General features: G+C 40.2%; 2 protein-coding genes across 6 annotated transcripts in view; both read right to left on the reverse strand.

The window, feature by feature from the left end:
- Nucleotides 1-205: 205 nt before the first annotated feature.
- LOC140334950 (sulfotransferase 1C1-like) lies at nt 206-7,738 on the reverse strand. 3 transcript variants are annotated; one of them, XM_072417257.1, is made up of 10 exons: nt 7,611-7,738; nt 5,694-5,910; nt 5,505-5,556; nt 3,971-4,142; nt 2,799-2,912; nt 2,445-2,542; nt 1,876-2,002; nt 1,353-1,447; nt 1,089-1,269; nt 206-660 (listed from the first exon to the last, which is right to left on the reverse strand). In XM_072417257.1, the coding sequence occupies exons 4-10, from the start codon at nt 4,140-4,142 to the stop codon at nt 548-550; spliced, it is 900 nt and encodes a 299-aa protein (XP_072273358.1). In that variant the 5' UTR covers nt 5,505-5,556; nt 5,694-5,910; nt 7,611-7,738; the 3' UTR covers nt 206-547. The 3 variants fall into 3 exon arrangements, with proteins under 3 accessions (XP_072273358.1, XP_072273359.1, XP_072273357.1); XM_072417258.1 differs by lacking the exon at nt 7,611-7,738 and adding an exon at nt 6,067-6,119; XM_072417256.1 differs by lacking the exons at nt 5,505-5,556; nt 7,611-7,738 and having other exon boundaries at nt 5,694-6,155.
- A 948-nt stretch (nt 7,739-8,686) lies between these two features.
- LOC140334952 (sulfotransferase 1C1-like) overlaps nt 8,687-13,323 on the reverse strand; it is a 10,428-nt gene continuing 5,791 nt past the window's right edge. For all 3 annotated transcript variants that reach the window (XM_072417261.1, XM_072417260.1, XM_072417262.1), the window contains exons 3-8: nt 11,975-12,100; nt 11,427-11,524; nt 10,399-10,525; nt 9,318-9,412; nt 9,071-9,251; nt 8,687-8,999 (exon numbers count right to left, since the gene is read on the reverse strand). In XM_072417261.1, coding sequence (XP_072273362.1) covers nt 8,887-8,999; nt 9,071-9,251; nt 9,318-9,412; nt 10,399-10,525; nt 11,427-11,524; nt 11,975-12,100 — 740 coding nt within the window. In that variant the 3' untranslated portion in view covers nt 8,687-8,886. The remainder of the gene's footprint in view (nt 9,000-9,070; nt 9,252-9,317; nt 9,413-10,398; nt 10,526-11,426; nt 11,525-11,974; nt 12,101-13,323) is intronic.

The raw sequence follows: 13,323 nt of genomic DNA on the forward strand, positions 1-13,323 counted from the left end.
CATGACTGTGTCACCTGAGTTTGCCTTTCAGTCCATCGGCCACCCTGAATGATGCATGGACAAAGAAGGCACTGTCAGAAAATGAAGGCATTGCCAACAGTACAGTGATTTGTGACCTGGAAGTGTTGCACTAACACATTGAGCATGCTGCACTTAACCAGAAATCATAAATAATTGTTGCATTCAATTTAAAGAAACCACAATGTAGTTTTATACATATTTTATTTGTCAGTTCTATTTTAATAAAGCAAACATAAAATAACATTAAAATTCTGTTTTCATTTTTATATTGGTCAATGGTTGGGGCTTTAAAATTCTTTCTGCATCTTTATCTGGATCTATTACCCCTGTGCCTGAAAGAGGCAATTGTTAACAGAACTCAATAGCTCAAGCTGAACGGCTTATTGCAGTGACTCCTCCTCTAAAAGAATGTAAAACTAAAAGAACAATCCTTTATTTCCTTTTAATTGATTTGCTGAAAGGACTAAAGATTTCCTAGGTAAATAGGACGTGTACTTGGGTACGTGCAAAATATTTGATTATGAGTTCACAGCTCCATACGGAATCTCAGCCCGCTGGACTCCATCTTTTTTGTATATTCCTCATCGAACAGGAGGTTCTGGGACACCAAAAAATAGTTCTGCCAGTCGCCAACCTGACCTGTAAGAAGAACCAAAAGGGCTTATTTAGAAAAGGTGGTACAAGGAAGTTTTATTAGCATAAGGATGATTAAAGATTTTCATAGATTTTTGTGTAATAGTTGAACCATTGGGGAGATTTCCTTTCACTTCCGGTCCCACTGGAGGCACAACAGGAGATGAGAACAAATGTTTCCATAGAGAGAAAGAATCTCCTCTTTGCTGTCCCTAGATAGGTGTCTATAATATTATCAAACCTCCCCCACCACCACCTCAACCACCTTGCAACAACCATGAAATTATGGATTTCTGATCACATTTTTCACCCATGACAGTAGTTACCCGGACAGAGATGCATCCAGACTGAAAAGTCTTTTGGTAACCCCATTTTCCTGAATGCCCGTGGGCCCCTATATTTAACATTCTCTCCCTATGGGAGGAGTTACATACCTTTCCTCATGAAGGATGAAATGGACTGGTTAAACATTGACGTAGGGAGGACAGAAAAATTTGCCATGGGGTTGTTCTTCATCGATTTAAATGTGGTGTGCTTCAAGATTCTCTGTAGAACCTCCTCAGAAAGATTCTTCTCCAAGAAGGTCATGACCTTCCGAATTTCCCTTAGTGGATCCTGCCCAAAAAATAATGAGTGGGAAAAATCAACACAAGACCTACAGTAGCTACGGCCACCCTGCTTGGGCATCTACCACTCACCTCAATCATATCTTCATAGAAGATGAATAGGATCTGATGTCTACCTTTGGCTTTCCACCATCCGATGACATGGTCAAACCAGCTTCCCCAGGACACTAATAGCAGAGATAACAAGGAGACATATTGGACTTGTAGAGTCTGGCATGATAACAGAACATAGTAGGATGAGTTGTGGCAAGATTAGCAAAGCAAAAGCCCCGTCTCGGATTTGTAACTCCGGATCTTTTCCAGGCCATCACATATCATGTTCTTGGGCTTCCTAATTACTAAAAGCCCACAAACCTCTATATATCTTTTGACAGCAGGAACCATGCAGAATAAAATGGTGGGATGGTTGCTACATTTTGCAATATTTTTCTACTGTTTATGAAACCCAGATATTCAGTAAATAAAAGAAATCACAAGTAAATGGACACCCAACCCAAGGTTTATATACATATGTGTGTTTACATGGAGATTGGGGGGGGCAGTAAACATTTTCGGGTGTTCATACAGTGTTGCTTGAATTGTTTGGTTCCCTCACCTTTTCCAGATAGGAAGGATAGGAAGAAATGTTCCCAGGGCCCAGGATCTGGCATTGTTTGGTCCATTTTGTGGAAGTGATAATAGGAGACCATGCAGTCCTTCGGATTTCTGGCCACGTAGACAATCTAATGGAGAAGCAGGCACCATTGTTATTCATGCAACATCACTACAGTCTACAACAACGCTTCCCAAATAGGGTTCCTCCAGAGGTTTGCTGGGGGTTCATTGATCAATGTGTCCCTCTCAGGTCAGTTTAAGTGACACCAATGATCTGTAAGGGTGACATTCTTCCCAATGGCCAGCAATGTAGGAGACATTCTTCCCACTGACCACCACACTAAATTACTGTGAGCTGTGGATATAGTAAATATGGATGAAGTTCCCTGAAGATGTGAACGGTATTTCCCCATGTTAAAAAGTTTAATAAAGGCTGCTGTAGACTTTCTTTATTTTATTACTGGGTCCCAGGACATTTTTTTAAATGCTCTGTTCATATTGCAATATAGATTTGACTTGTAGATGACAGCCTCCTGTAAAAAGTTTTGTTTTTTTTGGCATTTTTCTCACCTTTGTATTTTTCTCCCAAAAAGATGGCGGCACAAGTTGAACTGGCAAATGTATTTTAAGCAAACGAGGTGATGGCATGGTATTTGCCAACTGCAAAGCTGAATAGAACATGGAAATGCAGTTTGGTTACTATAAGAGATACATATCAGGAAAATTACACATGGCAACAACATTTTTATATCAATCCTTTACTGTGCCACAGTTGTATTGAACCCATGTCTACATATTATCACCAAATGAATAGGAATATCTATACATAGTTCTGAAAGCACTTACACCATTGGAACCACATGGGCCTGGAAGACCTGAATGATTTTTGTTAAAGTATGTTTCAATGTTTTCAATGTCACTTACATGTTTTTGCCATTTCTAGAAATGGCACTTTGACAAAACATGGTGCTCGCAGGCTTTTCTGCACATCCCCATCTTGAAGTATTAAATCCATAATCTCCTGCATCCAGGTGGTACCTGCGAGGAGGCAATAGAACTCCATTACATAAGCAGATTTTACAGAACAACATTTGAGGTTTCCCAAGTTGACATTCGTTTCTATTTTCATGGAAACAGAAGGGGTTAGGAGATTTAGGAGAAATGTTGTCCCTGATTTAACCCACAGAACCTCTTGAGGATAAAGCTTTATTGGCCCATAGGACCCAAGCTCTGCAAGGCTGGAGAGAATACACTTTCATCAGTGAAGCTGGGTGATCCAGCAAACCTGGAATGGATCTTGTCCAGGATTAAAAACATTTGCTAGCATATAGAAAATGACTGAAGAAATCCATTCCAAGTTTGCTGGATCACCCAGCTTCACTGATGAAAGTGTATTCTCTCCAGCCTTGCAGAGCTTTTATAAATCAGCCAAGAAAATTAAATTCCTATGCAGATGTGTTTTGGTGACCTCGGTAGTTCCTCATCTGAAGCAATATGGTTGCCTTCCCATCAGATATCCCCAATATTGGTCTCAAGACATCTGAATGCCATGTAAGGATGAGCAAAGAAATAAGGGAGGAATCCGTCAAGCCACAACGTTTCCATGACCTCCTATATTTCCAGCTTGTCTTGAATGCTGGAAAAGTCTTTTTGCCTCCCTTTTTTGTTTCCTTCCCGCCATCTTAAGCACTCGCAAAATCCTCTTCTGTTCCAGTGGAGCATTCTTGCCCCCAGCAAACCCTGCCAATGGAAATTATTTGTCTGTGTATATTAACAATAAGGCTCAATGGTTCCCAATGTTCATGGTTTGGAGCATTTCTATTGGCTGAAAGTCTTTTGGAGATAGAACAATCCTCATTGTACAACCCATCGTCCACTGCTCCTAGGACTGGTCACTTCTATGACACCAGCACAGAAGAAGGAGACAAAGGAGGTGGCAATTAGCTCCATTCAAGTTTTTAGGATAGATATGTTTTTCATTTGTTTTTTCTTGACATATTTTCCCCACGAAGAACACTTTCCCATGCTAAATGTATTTGTTTCTCCCTTCTCCATTGGTAAAATCTGTTCTGCCGAAAGGCTGAGTCCATTCTCACCTGATTTGGGGTATGAGGCTACTACCACATCACCATCCCGAGCCTGGAAACTGTAAATTGAGTCCCACTCCTTGCAGATGTCCTGTAGCATGGGCACACCTTCAATTTCTCCCATATCAGGGGAGAAGTCAGCCATTTCTTGGACAATCTTCTCAGTGATGTTTGGATCCATCTTAGATAAAAAAGGAATGGTTACCAAAAGGCTGTTTATTAACAAACCCCTTTAAAATCTATACAAAAAGGAGCCAACTTGGGTAACTACAAACTTCTATTACCCAGGGGCTTTTTTTAAGGAACCTGTCCAGTACAGACCAGTGTTTCTCAACCAGGATTCCTCCAGAAGTTGCTGGGGACTCATTAGGCAATGAGCCATTAGTACCCTCTGTGTCAGTTACTTTTGACACCAATGATCTTCAGGTTGACATTCTTTCCAATGACTAGCTATATAACAAAAATGCTTTCTACTGACCCCCACACTAATATACTGTGAGCTGTTGATATAGTAAATATAGCCGGGGTTCCCTGAAGACCTGAATGTTATATCAAAGTTTCCCTCGTATTAAAAAGTTCAAGAAATACTGGTATAGACTAGCACTAGACTGGTATAGACTAGCACTAGACTAGCAGGGGGTTTTACAGCTTTATACAGCTTTATCTTTTGGGAATACCAATGGAGAGATTATGCAATATGGCTAAAGGGGTGTGGACAACCCTCCAAGTATTGAGTTCAGATGTTCCCTATAAAAATTTCTGTTAATGGTGCAGCCTAGAAATACATTTTAGACCTCTCCTATTTTCCAGCATGATGATGGCCCTATGCACAAAACTAACTCCCTAAATGCATGGTTTTATGAGTTACGTGTCAGGTGTCCTCAGTTCTACTGAAAATGAATTTGATGGGGAGCTAAATCTTCTTCTCCAACGTCAGCCTCTGGCTTTCCAATCACATATAATAGCAGACATACTCAGAAATTTTGTGGAAAGCCTCCACATATTTGGTGTAGGCAACTCCATAATGGTTATGGTTCTGGATTAGGACAAGATCAACAAGATCATATAGATGGCTATATGGTTACTTCTGGAAAAATTAGCGTTTGAGGGTAACTTGTCACATATCAGTTTCTATGTGTTTTACCAACCACTCGAAGGTATAGTCACATAATAAGTACCAAATCTGAATAAGAGAGGAGAAGTGAACGAAAGAGGTTTTGACTCCAAATAAGTAATAAATCATTAATTTTATAATATTATTGTAAACACATTTTCATACATAATTATTTGATCAAGTACATGTGAGTATATATCCAGTTTAGTTAATATATCACTAGACTGCCATAGAACTAGACAACAATTACTGTCTATATTGTAATAGTCAAAACCTCTTTCTTTTCACTCAAAGAGGTGACTCTGTGATCACCCATTGAAAGTATATTCAACCACCACCTTTTTTCAATTAGGTACCAAATCTCTTCAAAGAAGACATAGACATCCATACAAATACTTTTGATTGGGTAAAGATTAGAACCTTACTAACCTTTAGCTGTTTTTGTCTCTTTTGGGATGATGTAACTGTAGGGAATAGGTCCCTGTATACACAAAAAGTTTCAATGGAAGTGGTTTAGAATAATGGCCTTGCCAGCTCTAATACCTTATGATCAGACCGTTACAACCTAATCTAAAATATGGATAGAGTTGGGCTTTCACTGTCCAGCAAATACGGTACCTGCTCTCCAAAAGCGTAGATTGACTGATAGAAGATGACACAACTTCAGAAGATCTATTAGGTTGACCAGGCTTGGATGGATGGGCTACCAGTGGTAAGAGTATCAGGCATGGATTACCATAGGACACAGCAGGAACACAATGTCTGTCTTATAGATCTCAGGTCTTCAAATTTTGGCATTCAAGGTCATTCCTCCGGTAACCACAGGTAGGTAAGTCTAAAATATAAAGAGTATTAAGGACAATCCAAGGGCTATATAGTTTGTACAGAGCACAAGGTGTCAAGAACCAAACTGCTGAACAAGATCAAGAAAGGAGGTAGTGAGGAACCAGAAATAGATCCAACCAAGAGAAGATGGCTCAGACGTTCTCACGTGAATGAAGGAGATCAGACAAAGTAAGTAAGCCTGGTCACACAAAGGTCTGATATTCTCTGCAGCATTGGTGTTTGTTATATAGACCAGGGAAAAACAAGTGGCAGAGTTTATTAGACTAATAAGCTCAATAGGTACAAATTTTATAGTGCTGACTAGTACTGATAGTATCGTCTGAGACTGTATCTCATGGCACAAATTCAATAATTTATGATGCGGGCCAGCCAACATTTTATCAATGTAGGACCAAAACACGGACTGTGTAAGTTGGGAAACAAAAATGGCTTTTTAGTTAGGATTTTCAAGCATGGTTAGAGTCATGGCCCTCTTCAGGGGTCTAGAAACTTACCACTGTGTAGGAACTATTCGAATGACCCAAAGCCCTACAAAGTATCAATGGATGACTGGCAGGGTTTTCCTCTCTGACCAGAAAACAATGGTAGACATGGATATATTGATACTTTGTACGGCTTTGGGTCATTCTATTGAATACCACATATTATTATATAGTCATGTCCCTAGTTTTTTTTGGAATGTGTGAGGAAACCGGAGTACCCGGAGGAGAAGAACACAGGGAGAACCTGCAAACTCCATGCAGATAGTGTCCTGACTGGGATTCAAACCTAGGACCTAGACCTGTAAAGGCCAGAGTGCTAACCTCTGAGATACTGTGCTGCCCATATGGAAGTTTGAAGAACATTAGTAAAGAAGAACATTGGATTTGCCTGGAACAATGGTGGAAATAGCAGGCCAATAATAGATAAAACTTCAGTAGAATGGATATGCTGCTCATTTCTGGTTACCTTCATCTGCTGTGTACCTAAACAGAAAATGAAGCCAAATACTTCCATTGGGACATACAGGAAATACAAAACCCTGACATAATGGGCCTAAATCATTAAAGCCCCCTAAGGCTGGAAAGGATACATTTGCATCAGTGAACATGGGTGATCCGGCAAACCTGGAATGGAATTCCTAAATGTCATTTGCTATTTGTTACCAAATGTTTTCAATCCTGGACCAGATCCATTCCGGGTTTGCTGGATTACCCAACTTCACTGATGAACGTGTATCCTCTCCAGCCTTGCAGAGCATTCGTAAATCAAGCCCACGGGACATACAAAACCTGACATCAGGGGCCCGATTTATTAAAGCCTGAATACACCTAAAACTATTACTTTAAAGGTGGATATTGGAGAATTAAACCACTTAATGATTTTTTTCTTGTGGATTTGGTACGGATATTTCTGCATTTGTATTCCCAGGTTGGCAGAGTGCTTTAAGAAGTGGGGGAAACATCCATGGTGGGCAAGAGGAGGCAATTTATTCCTGATGATATCTCCTCATTCTGTTTCCAAGTTCTTTTTTTTTTCTTGCATGTCTGATTCACAAACTCTTCGGGATTGTTTAGCGACATCTGCCCCATGAGGTTTTAACTGCACTTGCTGTGATGTAAGGTTGTAAGAATAATAGAGACTTTGTATTTATACCGAAATAAAGACAGCTTTCTTCAGCAACACTGACAAATCTTAAAGAATACTTACTTTAGCTTGTATTAAACGAAGTCCCACATTAGGTTTTCTGCAGCTTCTTGTTGCTGGTTTATATTAAAAACAGACATTGATCTCAAAATTTATGGAAGCTTACCACACCCTGAGCCTTCATATAAAAGGTAACACAACCCCATCTTCCGGAGCTACCTGGGAATAAAAGCTCCAACCGCCAGCCCAGTTAACCCTTCCATACCAGAGGCCATCTTTGCCTCTTCTACCTGGTTCTTTTTCCTACGTCACCCGACACAGGCATGAGATCAGGTAACGTAGGTTGGAAAAAAGAACTTGACGAATTTGTCTCTTTTCACGAAAAGGTTCCTTCTGCACATGCCCGTCAGAAGGAGCACCCAAGAGCCTTTTGGGATGCGTGATGTAGGTATCACGGGAGACTTTGCGCCTCTATTCATTCTCAATCGCCTATAAAAAAACCTAAACAAACATAATTTTTACTTGTCTACCCTTTTATGTAAAGTGAAATTTCGGAGTTTAGGTACACTTTAAGGAGCTGGACCTTTATATCTTTTTCTTAGCAGTTTGTAAGCTTCAAGAAGAAGCCACCATACCTTCTGTGTCCTACTAGATTGTATGTGCTAGTGCAGGGTTCCTCCAGAGGTAATGGACACCAATGTAAGAGTCATTCTTCCCAATAGACTACCATGCTAAAAAGCTGTGGATATCGTAAATATAGCAGGGTTCCCTGAAGATCTAAAAGTTATTTCAAGGGTTCCCCATATTAACATGGTTGAGAAGCACTGATCTAAGGATTAGGGGCCTTATATCTTTACACTTTTAGAAATTCAGTGCTCTAAAAAGTGGGATCTTGATACTTTTTTCTTATTATTTTGTATGCCCTAAGAAGCAGGACCTTTTGGTGTCCAATTTGACTGTAATTGATTACGACCATCATACATTTGGTGTTCCATTAAGTTGCAAGCTCTAAGAAACAGAACTCTCATTCTTTTTTATTTTATGCTCTAAAAGCAGGGCAGGAATATCTTTCAATTTTTAGGAGGAGCAGGGTCTTTATACCTTATAGCTTATGAGACAATAGGCTTCTAAGAGTAGGATCCAGATACTTTGCCTTTATTACATGAGAATTCTCAGAGGACCACTAGATTGATGAGAGCTCACTCAGTATAGAATAATTTAAAAAAACAGGTCGCTCTTTGGAATACAAATCTTAATTTATAGTGTAAATAGAATCCAAATGGAAAAAAATGAAATTTTATTAGTGGTTGGCTAACCATTTGGTTAGCTTTGGTGTGTCTCATAGTTCTTCTCGAAAGGTCAGTCCACTTCCTTCCATCTTCTCCTTGTATTCTTTATCAAACGCGATGTTCTGAGACACCGAAAAGTGATTCTTCCAGTCCCCGACTTTGCCTACAACAAGGACACCATTATGAGAACGCAATCTAAAGATCATTGTTCATTGTGACTTTTTAGTATCCTACCTTTCCTCATGAATTTGGAGATAGACTGGTCCATCACTACAGAGGGAAGGACACTATAGTTGGCCATTGGATTATTCTTCATGACCTCGAATGACGTGTGATGAAGGATTGTCTGGAGAACTTCCTCGGACACATCTTTCCCAAGAAATTTGATGACTTTCCTAATTTCTCTTTCAGGGTCCTAGCAAGAGAATAATTAAAATAACCAACACCACGTTTGTCCTAAAAGGAGTGGAAATCTCCTCACCTCGACCATGTCTTCATAGAACATGTAGAGTATTCGGTGTTTGTCCCTTGCATTCCACCAGCCAATCACATGGTCAAACCAGCTACCCCAGGCCACTGCAAGGAAAGACATTTATATTTCCAAATTCCTACCTAAATCTCTAAACCTACTATCCTTCATAACGGAGACTTCTATGTATGTATCGCCCTAAAGGACGAGAACCACCGGGTCCGCTCCAGGTTGTGTTGGTGCAACATTAGTATTTGGATATAAGTGTCTGATTTTATTGAGTAGCACCAATTCTTCTCCTCTACAATCTGTTATGAATTATGGAGGCAGACTTATCCAGCCTTCCTACCTACCCACTCACCTACCTACCCCATACACAGCCATCCCACCACTCTTCTTCTTCTGCTGCCTCTCTTTAAAGTCCTCTTCATTGGCTTCCATTTCACCTGAGAATCAAATTCTCCTGTACCTTGCCTTCGAAACCCTCCACAGCTCTAGTCCCACCTACCTACCTGATACACAAATCCCTCCACAGTTCTTGTCCCACTTACCTTCCCCCCTAGCCGCTCTCTTCGCTCCTCCAGTGACCTACTAATGACTTCCTCACTCATAACCTCACACTCACGGCTCCAAGACTTTTCTAGAGCTGCCCCGACTCTCCGGAATGGTCTTCCTCATTCTTTTCGGCTTGCTCCTACTTTCTGTAAATGATCCCTTAAAACCCAAAGCTTTAACCTCACCTACCCGTCTTCTTCTGTCTCCTAAACCCTCACTACTCACCACCATTCCATATCCCCTACTATTGTGTGATACTTCCCCCACTTCCTAGATTGTAAGCTCTTCGGGGCAGGGTCCTCTCCTCCTCCTGTGTCACTTTCTGTATCTGTCTGTCATTTGCAACCCCTATTTAATGTACAGCGCCGTGTAATATGTTGGTGCTATATAAATACTGTTTATAAATACTAATAGTTTTTCAGTAGCATTCAGAATTATCATTTCCTCCCATGGTACTCTGGGATTTGGGTTTTATTTGAAGGTTCGGGCTATCAAAGGTAAACTTTTGTGGTATTACAAAGCCTTAACTTTCACTCACCATCTCCAGCTAGAAATGTTGAGAAATATTCATCCCAGGTCCCGGGGTCAGGCAGACCTTTGTTCATCCTTTGAAAGTAGTAGTAGGACACCATGCAGTCCTTGGCATTCCTGGCGACATAGACGACCTGCATAAAGGAGGTAAGTACCACAGAGGAAGCTGATACAGTTATAAAAATATAGAAAATCCTCTATCCAAGTTACCAAAAGGCCACGTCCCCATTTTGAAAACAGATAGGAAGGAACGTGTGATTTTGGGACTTTTTGGGCCAGTTCAATTACAAAGTGGCAATTTTTTTTCTTATAAAAACCTTTATTTCCATATGAAGCAATTAAAAACATATGAAGTGAGCAAAATCTTCTAAGCAGACACCAAAAGTGATTTACAGCTTGTCGACGCGTTTCGCGGACAATTAAGGAGATCTATAACATCAATACATGATCAAACAGGTAATCCATATAAACAGAATATAAATATGTATATACAAAAACTATACACGCAGTGTTAATCAATATGACTCACAATGATGCTCACATTAGTCCAAACATCTCTTTATCATATCAAGGATGTTGTAAAAGGTTGAAACAAAACAAGGCACAGTGCGGAATACGTCTCCAATACACTATTATCAGCAAGAAGAGTTTGAATAGAATGAAATTGATTTATTGGGGAATTGGCTGCAAGTTTATAGCAGTTATCATGATAATAAATGTAAATTAATGTATATTATTTCATTATCATTAACAATAAAGAAGATTAGTTATTAATTGATTTAAAACAGCAGCAGCTCAGATAAAGTGCAGATAAAATTGTATAATCATAAACTGATACAGAGTTACAAACATGAGCAATAAAGTGACTTGGTGGGTGGTACTGCAACCCTGCAGAAGGGCAGTCTTGTGCTCAGGTCCCACCTAGATGCTATAATGTATAATAGTGTGTGATTGTGGGGAGACAATATAGAGCGTCAGCTTCTAACGTGTATTGTTCCCCTGATTTTGTTCAATTTGATTTATTCCCCAACTTACCTTGACGTCCTTCTCCCAGAAAGATGGCGGCAGCAGCTTTATCGGCATATGTGTTTTTAGCAGACGAGGGGATGGCATGACATTGGCGGCTTCCACTCCTGAAATATATATGGCACAGTGTCATTAAAATGAAAAAGGAAGCCGGTCCTTTTTATTAAGCCTTTTACAATTCCATGTTTTGGAGGAAGCAATGAAGATAACTAAAGAGAAAAAGCAAAATGTAATAGTTATTACTATTCATTTTCTAAAGCAATAACTGTCCCCTGCAGTACCTCTGATTCACCACAAGGTGTTCCCAGCCCTTTACGTTGGATGACACCCACTGTTACTCAACCTAGAAAGCTGTGAATGTCGGGTGTCATGTCCCCACCCTGTACAGCAACAAAAACTGCACTCATGGCGTATTATAGCAGCTCATGTGATTATATCAGAAGGGAGGTGAAATCTCACAGAAACCCCCAAGAATTTCCCCCCTATAGTACACCACTATGGCTGACTCCTACAAAGACCTGCCATCTATACATTAGTGTTGTATATCATTTTATCACCTGATGGTAATGGTTTGACATTCAAGTCTAGGAATGGCACTTTGACAAAGCAGGGCGCACGCATGCTCTTCTCCACATCGCCTTGTAGCATGATCAGGTCCACGATTTCCTGCATCCATGTCGTACCTGGGAGAAAAACACAAACGCACAGTATGCCATATTAGCTGGGTCCCGTAGTGGATGGGCCCCTGAGCAGAACTGACTTGGGGCCCCTTCCTTGCCCAAATGATTTGGGGCCCTGAGCAGAACTGACTTGGGGCCCCTTCTTGCCCAAATGATTTGGGGTCCCTCAGCAAAACTGACTTGGGGCCCCTGTTAGCTGAGTAAAGTCCTTGGCTCTCAGGCAGTGGCACACTGTGCACCTCCCTATGTCTGCCCCTGGCTGGGTCTGTAGTCACATCTAATAAAAAACGTAGTCCTCCAACAGACCCAGTTCAGAACATTGGCCCTGATTTAATAAAGCTCTCCAAGGTTGGAGAGGATACACTTTCAATAGTGAAGCTGGGTGATCCAGCAAACCTGGAATGGATTTCTTAAAAGTCATTTAGTATTTGTTAGTAAATGTTTTCAATACTAAACTAATTCCATTCCAGGTTTGCTGGATCACCCAGCTTCACTGATGAAAGTGTATCCTCTCCAACCTTGGAGAGCTTTCATAAATCAGGGCCAATTAGGTGGTCAGGGGCATCACGTGACTACAATTAATGAAAAGAGGAAAGTTTATAATAAGGATAAAGAAGTTTATTTTGGCCAGACCTATAGTACACAATGTTGTTTTTTTAGTTATTATTGTGTAAAGTGTTACATAAGTGAGATTATTTGTATTATATTATCATTGATTGCTTTTTGCTTTGCACAGTTATATACAAGTTCCATGCTGAATCACCATTATGCCATGAACTCTGGAAGTTGCACAGATTTCGTAATGTCAGGTAATAGGATTTCATAAGATTGTGTTTGTTCTCTTGTTAAATACAATCCTATTACTGCAATCATAATCCTGTTAGATGATATGAGATCTGCAGCTGGGATCAGGCATGAGAAATGAAGATATTACCGGCCTCCGAATCCCAATGCATTGATTTGCCAGGACGGTTTTGTGGGGTATAATGTTCACTTTTGTTTGATGGTTTAACAGAGAAATAAAACTGGTGATTTATTCCTTTTATATATAAAATGTCAGGGAAAAATTGGGCAAAGCTATGAGGAGATTCAACTCTAATGTATATTGTATTATTACCTATTATATAGCTCTGACATATACCACAGTGCTGTACAGAGAACACTGAGCCAGTCATATCAGTCTCTGTACAGAGAAGCTGACACTCTAATGTCCCCCCACAGTCACA

Source organism: Pyxicephalus adspersus, chromosome 7 (genome assembly GCF_032062135.1).
Source record: "Pyxicephalus adspersus chromosome 7, UCB_Pads_2.0, whole genome shotgun sequence".
In the NCBI taxonomy this organism is placed as follows: Eukaryota; Metazoa; Chordata; class Amphibia; order Anura; family Pyxicephalidae; genus Pyxicephalus; species Pyxicephalus adspersus.